At 54.2% G+C, this 13,835-nt stretch overlaps 1 protein-coding gene across 6 annotated transcripts in view; it reads left to right on the top strand.

Annotated features, from left to right (window-relative positions):
• The window catches only part of ARHGEF10L (Rho guanine nucleotide exchange factor 10 like), a 159,927-nt gene that overhangs the window by 52,407 nt on the left and 93,685 nt on the right, over window positions 1-13,835 (top strand). For all 6 annotated transcript variants that reach the window (XM_055260735.2, XM_055260736.2, XM_055260734.2 and 3 more), the window contains exons 5-6: window positions 10,367-10,458; window positions 11,750-11,833. In XM_055260735.2, coding sequence (XP_055116710.1) covers window positions 10,367-10,458; window positions 11,750-11,833 — 176 coding nt within the window. The remainder of the gene's footprint in view (window positions 1-10,366; window positions 10,459-11,749; window positions 11,834-13,835) is intronic.

Here is a 13,835-nt window from a genome sequence, read left to right as displayed (position 1 = left end):
CATCCTCGACCTTCCAGGCTTGAGCGATTCTCCTGCCTTAGCCTCCTGAGTAGCTGGGACTACAGGCATGTGCCACCACGCCTGGCTATTTTTTTTTTTTTTTCTGAGACAGTTTTGCTCTTGTTGCCCAGGCTGGAGTGCAGTGGCACCACCTCAGCTCACTGCAACCTTTGCCTCCTGGGTTCAAGTGATTCTCCTGCCCAGCCTCCTGAGTAGCTGGGATTACAGGCGTGTGCCATCACGCTGAGCTAATTTTTTGTGTTTTTAGTAGAGACGGGGTTTCATCATGTTGGCCAGGCTGGTCTTGAGCTCCTGACCTCAGGTGATCCACCCACCTCGGCCTCCCAAAGTGCAGGGATTATAGGTGTGAGCCACCGCGCCCGGCCTAACTTTATATTTTTTGTAGAGAGGGAGGTCTCACTCTGTTGCCCAGGCTGGTCTTGAACTCCTGGGCTCAAGCAATCCTCCTGCCTTGGTGTCCCAAAGTGCTGGGATTACAGGCATGAACCACTGCATCTGGCCCATATTATCTTATTACTTGTACCCCTAGGAGCCCTAGAAGACAGGGACTATTGAATATGCCCATTTTGCAGATGAGCAGCTGAGGCTTGGAGAACTGAAGTAATTTACCCAAATCTCATGGAGCTAGTAAATGGCAGGGCTGGGACTAGGCCTGTCTGCCCTCAAAGCTGTCACTGGGGCCCACAGGGTTTGCTTCTCCTGGTGGACTCTGAAGCACGTGCACTCATGTCCACCCTGAGCTCTCGCTGCGGGGGTCGTGGTTGAAAGAGCAGCCCTGGGTACCCAGCAGTGTCTGGGAAACCTGAGTGCCGCAGATCACTGGTTTCCTGTTTTTCCTGGACTCAGGCCTGCACCCCTCACCTCTGAGTGCAATAGCCCCATGGACTCCGGCCCCCTCTGGAGTTGTTTGCTTTTCCTGTTTAGTTTTGCCTTTATGCCCCTGTGGCCTCAGCACTTTTCTGTGGGTCAGGGTTTTGGTTCCTGGCCCGGGTCGCAGGGATTCTCATGGGCTCCCTGAAGGTACCTGGCCTACCCCTTCCTGGGCTTTTCTGGATAAGATGGTTGTACTGCCTGTTGGCTAGTGTCTCTCATTGGGGCCTGGAGCCAGGGGAAGGGATGGGGCAGTCAGATTCTGGGAGAGGACAAGGACACTCATCCTCCCTGGATGTATCAGGGACTGAGAGGATCAGGCCAAGAGGAGACCAGGCTCAGCGAAGCAGTATTGGCACAGGATGGAAACAGGGCGCTGGTGGCCTGTGGCTTCTGAGACTGCTGGGTGTGGGGGACATAGGGGTTCGTGAGAAGGGCAGGTCAGCAAGGCCGGAGTGGGTCCGCAGTGTCCGGAGGAAATCTTCAAGATTTTCCAGATTGCCGCAGACCTAGTCTGGAGTTGTTTGGAATCCGGGGCTTCTTATATGTGCTATTTCCCAAATCCAGAGCATTTGAGCCTCCTGTGTCTTGTCTCGCAGGGTCCATGCGGGACGTGAGGCCTGGTAGATACCGGCTCTCCGCCCGTGGAGTCCCTCATGGGAGGGTTATGGGGACCAGATCCTCCTTTCCATTAAAAATCTTTCTCTAAAGTTCCCTTGCCAAATCCCTAAATTGGAAAAGCTGGTTTTTGTGTTTTCTTTCCTTCTTTTCCTCCTCCAAGGGTAGAAACAAGGGCTCCCAGTTTCCATTCAGAGCCAGGACCTTTGGATCCCAGGCCCTTTGAGGACCCATACAGCCTCTTCATTGAAAAAGGCGCATCCAGGGTACCTGGTTGGCGCATCTCTTTATGGTATAAATATGCCTTCGAGGAATCCTGTGATGCTCCTCCCTGTATCCCTGCAGCGGCAGGACTCTGCCTCACTTGTTTTTTATCCCAGTGCCTGGCACAGAGATGGTGCAACAATACTAACAGCCTACACGTGCATGGACTTTACAGTTTACACCTCATTTTGATTCTCACAACTGTGGGAGGCAGAATCATGGCCCTTCCACCCCTTGGAGATTTCTGCATCCTCATCCCCAGCACCTGTGAATCTGTGATGTTGCGTGGCAAAGGGACTCGGCAGATGTGATTAAATGAGGGGTTTTGAGATGGGGAGATGACCCTGGGTTATCCGTGGGCCCAGTGGCACCACAAGGGTTGTGACAAGAGGGAGACAGGAGGGCCAGAGTCAGAGAGAGGTGGGAAGATGCCACGCTCCTGGCCTTAGAAATGGAGGACGGGATTGTGACCAAGGAATGCAGGTGGCTTCTCGAGGCTGGAAAAGGTGGGGTTTGGCTTCTCCCCTGGAGCTGCCCCTGCTGAAACCTTGCTTTTAGCGAGAGCACAGCCCTGCTGAAACCTCGCTTTTAGCCCTGCGAACCCCTTGATGGCCTTCTGACCTCCACACCTGTGAGGATAGATTTGTGTTGTAAGTCACTAAGTTCGTGGTCATCTGTTACAGCAGCCATAGGAAACTAACACGACAGCCCCGGAAAGAGGAGATTATTGTGGGCACCATTTTGCAGACCAGACCCGGGAGAAGGCGTGACTTGTCTGTGGGGCTGGGCTGGCAGGCGTGGTGCTTGGGCTCAAAGCCTCAGGCCAGGGGCTCTGTTTGCTCTTCCTCTCTGGCCCTCTCTATGCATCTAGGATGGTGCTCTGCCGACTGGCCGGTATTCCCCTGCCCTTCCCTTGCGTCTTCCTGTCCTTTCACCCAGCACCTCTTTACTGCGTGACTGCGATGGGGGCCGACATGCTCTGCCAGGCTGTGTTATTTTTACGTGCCTGTGTGTGTGCTTGGCTCTAGGGCCAGATCATAATGGCCTGAATGTACCCAGCACTTCTTACACGCTGGGCTCTGAGAGCTTTCCCTCCCCAATGCCATTCATCCCTGCAACACTCTCACAGGACAGGCGCTGATATAATCTGCATTCTAGAGATGCGGGAACTGGCACAGAGAGGACATGACATCAGCCCAAGGTCACAGAGAAAGATGGGCAGAGCCAGAGTTAACCCCAGCTGGCTTCCAGAACCTAAGTTCTAACCCCTCTGGTGCTGCCGTCTCCCACACAGAGCTGGTTTGGATCCTGCCTGCCCTACACATTAGCTGCATGACCCAGGAAGTGCTCATTGGCTTCTCTGCCTAACCCTCAGTTTCTTTTCTTTTCTTTCTTTTTCTTTTTTTGAGATGGAGTCTCTGTCGCCCAGGCTGGAGTGCAGTGGCGTGATCTCGGCTCACTCCAACCTCTGCTCTGCTCCCTGGGTTCAAGTGATTCTCCTGCCTCGGCCCCCCGAGTAGCTGGGATTGCAGGTACCCGCCACCATGCCTGGCTAATTTTTTTTGTATTTTTAGTAGAAACGGGGTCTCACCATGTTGGCCAGGCTGGTTTCAATCTCCTGACCTCAAGTGATCTGCCTGCCTTGGCCTCCCAAAGTGCTGGGATTACAGGTGTGAGCCACTGCGCCCGGCCCCCTCAGTTTCTAATCTCTGTAAAGTGGGGTGATGAGACTCACCGGATGGCACTGTTGGTGGGGATGAAATGAGATGGGAGAGATTGGGTGCTTACTCGGTGAGCTGCTCATTGTCACTGTCCCCAAAGGGTGCGGATCTGTCTGGGGCTGACTCCAGGCACAAGGGACCCCTCCCTGGCCAATGCATTGCTTAGCATTACCTGAGATGCTCATCAGTCCATCCCTCCTCCCTACCTCCCTCTCTCTCTTCCTTTTTTAAAAAAATACAGTTTGTTGTAGAAAAATTAGAAAGTACAGAAAATGATAGACTAAAAGCAACTTTTAATGCTACCATGGTGTGTTTCTGTCCAGCTTCTTTGCTAGGCACGTATACAAGTATGCATAATTTTTTTTGTAGAACTGTGGTTTATTGCACATGCTGTTTCGAGGCTCACCTTTTTTTTTTTTTTTTTTAAAGCTAATTACATATCATGAGCATTTCCCCAGGGGAACTTGTATTGTTTTGCAACAACCCACACGGCTCTCGATACATTCTTGCCGGGGGTACAGGGTCTCTCTGGGTCTGACCCAGCCCTGGGGCCCCTGAGATGTCAGGGAGGGAGGTGCATATGCCACAGAGCAGGAGGCCAGAGGCTGGGCTTTGGCCCAGCATGTGTGTGGGGGTCAGTTGTACAGAGATGCTTCTCCAGAGGCCTCGATGGGAGATGGTTCCCCAGAGGCCTCGATGCTCACTCCCTGCTGAGGTCTGTGATATGATGCCACCTGAGGGCTGCTCCGAGACTTCCCCTGGGGGGCTTCTCACTGCTGTCTACTCATCCAGTAAGGGGATCTGTGACCATGTGTGGGGTGGCACAGGACAGACACACTGGGTCCTGGAAGCCCTCTGTACGCAGGATGGGCGGCCACAGAGGGAAGAGGGAACACATGCAGGTGAGGCCCCCATGCCTCGAGGAGAGGCGGAGGGAAGGAGGGGGCAGGGAAGCAGCACACACGATGCCATACCACGTGCCAGCCCCTGTGCCAGGGGATTTACATGACTTCTTTATTTACTCCGTACCAGAACCCTTCGAGGGAGGTAGCATTGCCTCATTTTGTAGCTATGGAAACTGAGGCATAGAGAAATGCTAAGTGCTTTATCTGCATCATCTCACTGAATCCTCACAGCTGGAAGTAAGACTGATACTTCACTCTGGTCCACATTCAGTAACTTGTCCCGGTGCACACAGCCAAGTGGCTGAGCCACAGTCATATCCCAGGTTGTGGCCCCGGAGTGTTTGCTGCTTCCCCCCTCACGCCTCAGAGCCCTGGTTCTCAACCCTGGCTGCATGCTGGAGCCCGCAGGGAGCTTACCCCTGACCAACAGTCAGAGTCTCTGGGGCAGGGGCCCTGGCACCCACATCTTCTAGGGGTGCCCTGCTGACTCTAGTGGGCAGCCAAGCCAGATGTTCTCTAAGGTCCTCAGCTTTGACATGCTGTACAACCAGGTCAAGTGGCCAGGGCCAAAAAGAGACCCAGCAGCAGGCTGAACCTGGGCTGCGTGTTCTTCCCTTTCCTTTGTGTCTCTTGATCGGGCCATCATGCTGGGGTGAGTTTCCGAGGCGGGCGGTGACACTCTGTGGGGCTGTCCTACGCAAACTCTCCTGTCCTGTCCCTCCCTGTGCTGCAGCTTGGGTTTTCCTTGAGGCCTTATAAGGCAAATATCATTCCAGTCCTTTCTAGTCCCATCCCCAAAGGTGACATTCTTTCCTTTCTCATATTTGTTATGCCTTGTCCTGGCAAGGGCCTCAGAATGCCTGTGCGGGTGGACCCTGCTGGCCAGGAATCCTTAGCTTGTTCTGGTTTTGGGGGTCTCCTCCCTGACCACCCACATGGTGCAGCCTTTGGGAAGGGACACTTGGAGCTTCACGGAGAAACTGGGGCCTGTACCAGCCCCTGCAGGGGTGGCGGGTGCCATTCTCTGGAGTGGGGTTTCTTATCTTTAAAATAGGCTGGGGGCCCGGCGCGGGGCTCACGCCTGTAATCCCAGTACTTTGGGAGTACTAGGCGGATCCGAGGCAGGTGGGTCACCTGAGGTCAGGAGTTCAAGACCAGCCTGGCCAACAGGTGAAACCCTGTCTCAACTAAAAATACAAAAAAAAAGACAAGCGTGGTGGCACACGGGGACCTACCCCTCCCTGCCCTGCTGCTCTTTGGAGAAAGAAGAGGTGGGGCACAAAGGTGCTTGGAGCTCTGTGGACCAGAAACGCACCAGGTGGCCTTCTGGTGCACTTGAACTCCTCTGCCAGCAATGTAGGTTGCTGCTTTGGGGTGCTGGGAGGGGTCCTTTCCTCTCTTCCCTGCCTCTGCGTCTGTCTGCCTTTTCCTCCCCATCTCGCACCCCTCTCCATGGATTCAGCTTCTTTCCTTTGCATTCAGGTTGCTGGCCTTACTCTCATTTGCAAGCTGAGAGGCATTAGGAGAGCAGGAAGCTCAGATAAGGGTGAGATAATTGCCTCTTATTGGTTTTTATGGCTCTTTTATGACCCGGAGGCCCCTGAAGGAGTGTTTGTTCACAGGGAGAATTAGACACTGCAGCCCTGTGTGGCTTCCATGGACAGCGGCTGGGAGAGGCTGCTCCGGTTGGGTACAGGGTGGGTCCGGGGCCTTAGCAGGCAGCAGGGAGGGTCATGGGTACAGGAGGCGCCCCCAGCCTCATTTCTTGCTGTGCCCTCCTTGCATGCGTGTCTTGAGCTGGAACGTTGCTCGTGTCCCTGCTTCCCCAACTTTATTCCTCTTCCCCTGCCTGGGAAGCCCTTTCCCCATCTCATCGGCCGGAGGAACACCTGCTCCAGTCTAGGGAGGCAGCGGAGGTGGTCCTGAGAGCAAGGCTTTACAGACAGATCACCGGGGTTCAAACTGCTGCTGTGCCACTTGCTGGTCAGGTGACTTTGGTAGTGGGGGTGGACAGGAAGTGACCTCTGTATGCTGTGGGGACCCCCATTCCCCAGCCCAGGACACCAGAGCCAGTACCTGGGCCAGTTGCTCACTGGGTTTTGATAAGGTGCAGCCAGGAGGAGCCTCCCCCTGCCTATGAGTCGGCTCATAAGGTGTTTCCAAATCCCTCCTGAAGCTGCCTGACCTCACCCAGTGGTGCCTCTGCCCACCTCCACGTCACCTTTACAGTTTACATGGTGCTTTCTCTGGTGTTCTCTTGGTTAAACTGCATTCTTTCGGTGAAAGCGCACTGCAGCCTTGGAGCTGGGTGTTACGCTTTCTCTTGGACAGTGTCTGAGTTTGTTTGGGCTGCTGTAACACAATGCCATAGATTGGGTGGTTTATAAACAAGAGAAACTTTTTTTTTTTTTTTTTTTTTTTTTGAGACAGAGTCTTGCTGTGTCTCTCAAGCTGGAGTGCAGTGGGACGATCTCAGCTCACTGCAATCTCTGCCTCCCAGGTTCAAGTGATTCTCCCACCTCAGCCTCCTGAGTAGCTGGGATTACAGGCATGTACCACCATGTCTGGCTAATTTTTGTATTTTTGGTAGACACAGGGTTTCACCATACTGGCCAGGCTGGTCTCAAACTCCTGACCTCCAGTGATCCACTCACCTTAACCTTCCAAAGTTCTGGGATTAGAGGCATGAGCCACCACGCTCTGCCTAAGAGAAACTTATTTCTCACAGTTCTCAAGGCTGGGAGGTCCAAGATCAGGGTGCCAGCAGATTCAGTGTCTGATGAGGGCTCGTTTCCTGATCATAGATGGCACCTTCTCACTGTGTCCTTACATGGTGGAAAAGGCAGAGGAGCTCCCTAGGGCCTCTTTTATATGGGCACTAATCCCACCCATGGGGGCTCTGCTCTTATGACCTAATCACCTCTGCAAAGGCCCCACCGCCTAATACTATCACCTCGGGGGTGAGGATTTTAACACATGGACTTTTTTGTCAGGGGAACATAGACATTCATACCATAGCAGATGGAGACTTGAACTTGTGCCTCTGAGTGTGCCAAGGGCTACTGCTCTCTCTCTCTCTCTTTTTTTTTTTTTTTTTTTAATAAAATGGTGGCTAAACAGGTAAGAGTTGAGGTAACCATATGCCACAGCAAGCCTGTGATGTAGGTGAATCTACATGCAAGTTCCCGACTTCCAGGTGGTCTGGTTGAAACAATAGAAGCTTTGCAGGTAGAGGTAGTGTAAGATCCCAGCTCCCATTAATTAGCTGAGTGATTTTTGGGTAATTGAAACTTTGTGAGGCTCAGTTTCCCCACCTGTAGAATAGGGGTAACAACACCTGCCTCCGGTGTGTTCCTGCAAAATTAAATGTGCAGGCCGGGCTTGTGGGCTCACTCCCAGCACTTTGGGAGGCCAAGGTGGGCAGATCACCTGAGGTCAGGAGTTTGATACCAGCCTGGCCAACATGGCGAAACCCAGTCTCTACTAAAAATACAAAAATTAGGTGGGCATAGTGGCGTGTGCCTGTAGTCCCAGCTACTTGGAAGCCTGAGATGGGAGAATTGCCATCTCCATCTCAGAGCCCAGCTTGGGAGCCAGGCAAGCTGGCCTCATGGTCTGGCCCTGCCACTCCCTGGCAGGTGATCTTCGGCAGGTTCTTCTACTTGCCTGCAGAATGTAGAAGATGCCAGGATCCTGTGTGGTGCTGGGAAGGTGAGGCAGAGGGCCTGGCTCACAGGAGGTGCTCAACAGCAGAGATCCCTCCTCGCAGCCTCCTCCCCTCCCTCTTCCCCTGCACTGTCCTACTCTTCATCTGCTACAGGCTCGGGTGCCAGGAAGTTCAAGTTGATTCTTTGGCAATGGTGCTGTTCTCTTGACAGTCTAAGGCCTCTGCCCTCTAGGTTGGCATAAGTGGTCTTTGGTCTTTGTTTTGTTTTTTGAACCTGGACTTAAAAAAAATTCATGTTAGAATAGCTTTAGATTTTCTTTTTTTTTTTTTTTGAGATGGAGTCTCGCTCTGTCGCCCAGGCTGGAGGTGCAGTGGTGCGATCTCGGCTCATTACAAGCTCCACCTCCCGGGTTCACGCCATTCTCCTGCCTCAGCCTCCCGAGTAGCTGAGACTACAGGCGCCCACCACCACGCCCGGCTAATTTTTTGTATTTTTAGTGGAGACGGGGTTTCACCGTGTTAGCCAGGATGGTTTCGATCTCCTGACATTGTGATCTACCCGCCTCAGCCTCCCAAGGTGCTGGGATTACAGGCATGAGCCACCGCGCCCAGCTAGCTTTAGATTTTCAGAGATGTTCTGAAGATGGTACATAGAGCTCCACATACCCCTCATCCAGCTTCCCTGCTATGACCACCTCACACGGCCTGGGCACTGTGTGGTACTCAGTTGTCAAAGCTGAGACCTATGTTGGCACATTACCATTCACTAAACAGATTTTGTGTGGGTTTCATCAGTTTTCCTACTTATGTTCATTTTTTGACCCAGGATCCAATCTGGGATCCCACATCGCACTTAACTGTCATGTCTCTGTAGCCTGCTCCAGCCTGTGGCAGTTTCTCAGTCTTTCCTTGATTTCCATGACCTTGAGAATATTGAGGAGTGATGTTTAGGTGCGGTGGCTCACGCCTGTAATCCCAGCACTTTGGGAGGCTGAGGTGGGTGGATCACTTGAGGTCAGGAGTTTGAGACCAGCCTGGCCAACATGGTGAAATCCCATTTCTACCAAAAGTGCAAAAATTAGCTGGGTGTGGTGGTACATGCCTGTAATTCCAGCTACTCGGGAGACTGAGGTGGGAGGATTGCTTGAACCCGGGAGGCAGAGGTTGCAGTGAGCTGAGATCACACCACTGCCCTGAAGCCTGGGCGACAGAGTGAGACTCTATCTCAAAAAAAAAAAAAAAAAAAAAAACCAAAAAACAAAAAGAGTCTTGAGGAGTAATGCCAGGTATTCGGTACAATGTTTCCAACTCTGGTTTTGTCTGGTGTTTTCTCCATGATTAGACTTGGGTTATGGGTTTTGGATAAAAACACCACGGAGGTGAAGTACCCATTTCATGATGTCATATCAGGACACATGGCACCTGCGTGGCGTCTCTACACATGCTCACCTGGGTCTCTTGGTTCGGGATGTGTCTCCTGGCTTCTCTGCTGTTTCCCATTTGCATGTCTGCTCTGTGGAAGGGATTCACTGGGCCAGTCCATCCTCAAGTGTGCATGAGGGACTAAGCTCTACCTCCCACATATAGTCTTTTGCAGCTTTGCAAGTCTTGTTTCTTTTTCCTTTTTTTTTTTTTTTTTGACGGAGTGTCGTTTTGTCATCCAGGCTGGAGTGTAGTGGCATGATCTTGGGTCACTGCAACCTCCCTTTTCTGGGTTCAAGTGATTCTTGTTTACCAGCCTCCTGAGTAGCTGGGGCTACAGGCATGCACCACCACGGCTGGCTAATTTTTGTATTTTTAGTAGAGACGGAGTTTCACCATGTTGGCCAGGCTGGTCTCGAACTCCTGACCTCAAGTGATCCACCTGCCTCGGCCTCCCAAAGTGCTGTGATTACAGGCATGAGCCACTGTGCCCAGCCAAGTCCTTGTTTCTTGCAAGAGGCAGGGATCCCCCAGCCTGCCCCTTCTGTTTTATGTGGGAGAGTGGAGAGGTGGAGGTTCCCTTTGAGTCTGCACTGGGGAGAGACGAGACAGCTCCCTTGCGGAGAGTGCTAGGTGCTTATCACTGTGAACACGGTTGATCTTTATGCTCTCGTGAAGTGCCGGCCCAGCCTTGTGCATGCCTTCTAAAGATGAGGAGCCTGGGGGCTTGTCTGAGGCCAACTCCACCTCAGGTCTCCCCAGCAGCCTGGCCCTCAGCCCACTTTTGCCCATCATGTCCCACTGACCAGGTGAGGGGCTGCCAGAGGCTTCTGGGGGCCACCTCTGGACACCTCTGCAGTGCCGTCTCTTGCCCACAGGGTGCCAGCCTGGGTGAGCAATGGGGATGCAGCGGACACAGCCTTCTCCGGGGCCCGGCACTCCAGCTGGAAGCGGAAGAGTTCCCGTCGCAGTAAGTCTCCCCTCTGGCCCACCGCCCACCCCAGGTAGCAAGCTCCAGGATATCCTAGTCTGCCCTAACCCAAGAGAGCTGATGTGGGCTCCTGTGAGCCCAGGGTTCATCCTCACTGGGGGCTGCTGTGGCCCTGGAGGACCAACCACTGCCCCCAAGAGCCAAGATCCAGGATCAGTTGAGACACCCAGTTTTTCATCTGCTCCCCAAAACTTACGAAGTTCCCACAACAGGCCAGAGCGGCCCAGTGGTGGGAGTGCCCTGGGGACCAGAATGAGGTCCCTCTGTTAACAGAACCAGACTCCTTGCCATGGGAAGGTGCCTGCCCAGAAGAGCCCTGCAGAAAGAGAGGGAGGCAGCAGGGGTGGGGGAAAGAGGGTCCCAGACAGAGGAGCCAGCTTGTACAAGGGCCTGAGGGCAGGAGGACCCCTGACTCCCGGGAAGCAGCAAGGGCCTCATCTGTGGGGTGTGGGGGAGCGTTACGGGGTGAGGTGTGGCTGCGGGCCCTGCAGCTCCTCAGGGCTCCAGAGGCAGTGCTTAAGGTTCTCAAGGCAATAGGAAACCACAGAAGGAAGGCCAGTGATGTGGCTGCCTTTGCCTTTCAGTCCCGTTGCACTGGGGTGGGGGCAGTGTAGGAGACCAGGTGGGCAGGGGTGGAGCCTGCTGGGAGGCTATCGTGGTCTTGTAGGACAGGAAGTCTGAGGGTGGGAACTAGGGGCCTACAGAGAGGTGGGCAGGCCTGGGAGCTGGTGTGGGGAGGAAAAGGGGGCTCTGACAGGGCTCTAGGGGCCCCAGGACCTAGGGAAGCATCACAGGCCAATGGGTTTCGTGACTTCTTCCTGGAAGGCCTGTGGGTCGAGGACCGGCTCCCATCAGGGGTGGGGACTGGTTTTCCAAATCCTAGCACTGCTCAGTGACGAGAGGCTAGCCCTGGGGTCCTGGGTGACTGAGGATGCTAGGGCCAGAGCACAGGTGCTGGACTGCATCATGCTCCCTGCAGGGGCCGGGAGCAGCTGTCCATTAGCCAGATGGGCAGGCCTGCGGGCAGCAGGGAGCCAGGTGGGGTCTGTGCGGTCACTGGGAGGGCGCCTTGGAGGGGGTGGGGAGGCGGGGAGAAGTGAGGGAGCCGGCATCCCCTGAGAGCAGCTGGCGGGGCTGAGGGCTGGGCTGGGCTGGCAGAAAGGAGGGTGCTGCGTGCCACCAGCTGCTGCAGTCCTGATGTCATCTGCAGCACCTCTGGCCAGGCTGCCACAGCCGGCATTGGTGCTCTCTCTCCCCTCTTCCCTCCCAGTCGACCGGTTCACTTTCCCCGCCCTGGAAGAGGATGTGATTTATGACGACGTCCCCTGCGAGAGCCCAGATGCGCATCAGCCCGGTACGATGTCTGCAGTGCTTCCCTGTTTCTCTTGGGGACAGGGGAGGGAGGCTGGGACCAGGGAGGGTTGTCTCCTTCTGTTTCCTTCTGTCCCCACCTGGCCAAGTGCGCCTCCTTCTTGTCTTTAGAAACAACTGTAGTCATTGGGGAGAATCTGGAGATGGCTGAGGGTGTGGCCACTGGGGCCGGGCAGGGCTTGGGCATCATGGGCAGGGCCATGCTCTGGCTGTGGGTCCCCGGGCAGGTAATCACCTTTCCAAGCCTCGATTTCTCCCTCAGGAAAATGGGGCCATACTCCAGGCTTTCCGGGGCTGTTGGGGAAGATGACAGACTGTTACACTCAACGGGTGAAGCAGATAAAGCTTTGCAAAGCCCTGCGCCCTGCTCTGGGTTGAGGGCTGAGGTGGGCAGGCAGGCAGGCGATTGTGGCCGCAGAGGGGAGATGGGGTGGGGCTGGGGCGAGTCTTGCTGGAACTCACCTGATGGGAGAGAGGACTGTTCATTGCCAGTTAACAGGAAGAGCTGTCTTTGCTTGAACACGTTAGGCCAAGCATATTTTCAATCATGTAACGGCTTCAAGACTTTGATTTGGGATGTTACGTTCTCATTTTACAGACAAGGGAACGGCAGAGGCAGGGCTAGGATTTGAATGTGGGTCATTTTGACCCCAAGTTCAATGCTCTGTCCCTTACCCCAGGAGGATTTGAGTGGCATTTTATGACAGATGAGGCACATTTGATTCCCACTGATCCCACGACCCCGTGAGGTCAGCAGGGCCAGGCTTATTTATGGCTCCCGTGATGAAGAGGTTAAATCACCAGCCCCAGAGCACACAGCCAGGATTTGAACAGACGACTTCTTTTCCTACTATGCGATTCTTCCTGTTTTCAGGGGCTCTCCGTCCAATGGGGAAGCACAGCCCCTGCTTTTGAGGAGCTCCGAGTCTGATGGGGCAGCTCTAACCATCCTTGAGCAGCACAAAGCACAATAGGAGAGACACACAGACAACACGGCAAGGCCCGAGGGCCCCAGAGCCACACTCCTGACTCCTGTCTTAGGAACGGGGACACACGGGCCAAGGATATGCTTATCCTTTTAGCAAGCCTGGGATGTGCTTTGAGCACATTTTCCTGTTTGTAGCTCACTTGAGTCCAGGGAGCGATGGATTCCCACTGTATTAGGAGGCAAAGGAGTCTTAGGAAAGTCCCAGAGCTGGGAGGTCTAAGCAGCTGAGGGGCCTCAGTTGTTGTTTAACCCATTTGGCCTATTTCCCACCTGAATTCAATCAAGCTGCTAAGTCCCTGGCCCCGGTCTTCACTGTCCTCAGGGTCTGGGAGGATGTGGCATGTTCATGGCCTGGGTGTCACACAGCCTGTGTTTGCACCCTAGCTCTGAGCCTGCAAATGAGGACCACAATACCCACCCCAGGATCCCCATATGCTGGGCTGTGGGAGGATCAATTGCAACAAGGCTGCAAAGAGCTCAGTGCAGGGTGGGCTCTTGGAGACGCTCTTCACACAGGCCGCTGTTGCTGTTGTTGTTAGTGTTATGCCTGCCGAGGGTCCTAGCACTGGCCTGCCTGGGGCTGATGTGGGCTCAGCAGGAGCTTGGAGAGGAGCTCGGGCCAGCTCTGCCATTGATTTGGGCACAGGGCGTTGTGCCTTTGTGCCTTGGCTTCTTCATATAAAGCAGGAAAATCTCCAGCTCACAGGCCTTTGGGGAGGGTCATGCAGGGTCCTGGCCAATCTCTCTGGGCCTCAGTTGACCCATCTGTAGAACTGGGGCACTAATAGCCAGTCCTAGGGTGGTAGCGTGGATTCCATGAGGTAATTGATGAGGACACTGAGCAGGAAGCATGAGGGGACCCTTATGTGGTCCCTGAAAGCTGAAGTTGGCCCTCGGGCTGCACACAGGCACAAGAGTTCTGTGACTCTGTCTCCACTGGAGAGGATATTTCTATATGTGTAGATGGCGGGGACTTCAACGGAAGGTGGTGTGGAGC

The sequence above is a fragment of the Symphalangus syndactylus genome, chromosome 22 (genome assembly GCF_028878055.3).
Source record: "Symphalangus syndactylus isolate Jambi chromosome 22, NHGRI_mSymSyn1-v2.1_pri, whole genome shotgun sequence".
Taxonomy (NCBI): domain Eukaryota; kingdom Metazoa; phylum Chordata; class Mammalia; order Primates; family Hylobatidae; genus Symphalangus; species Symphalangus syndactylus.
Note: the sequence above shows the minus strand (reverse complement) of the source record. Positions and strands in the feature narration are given on the sequence as shown.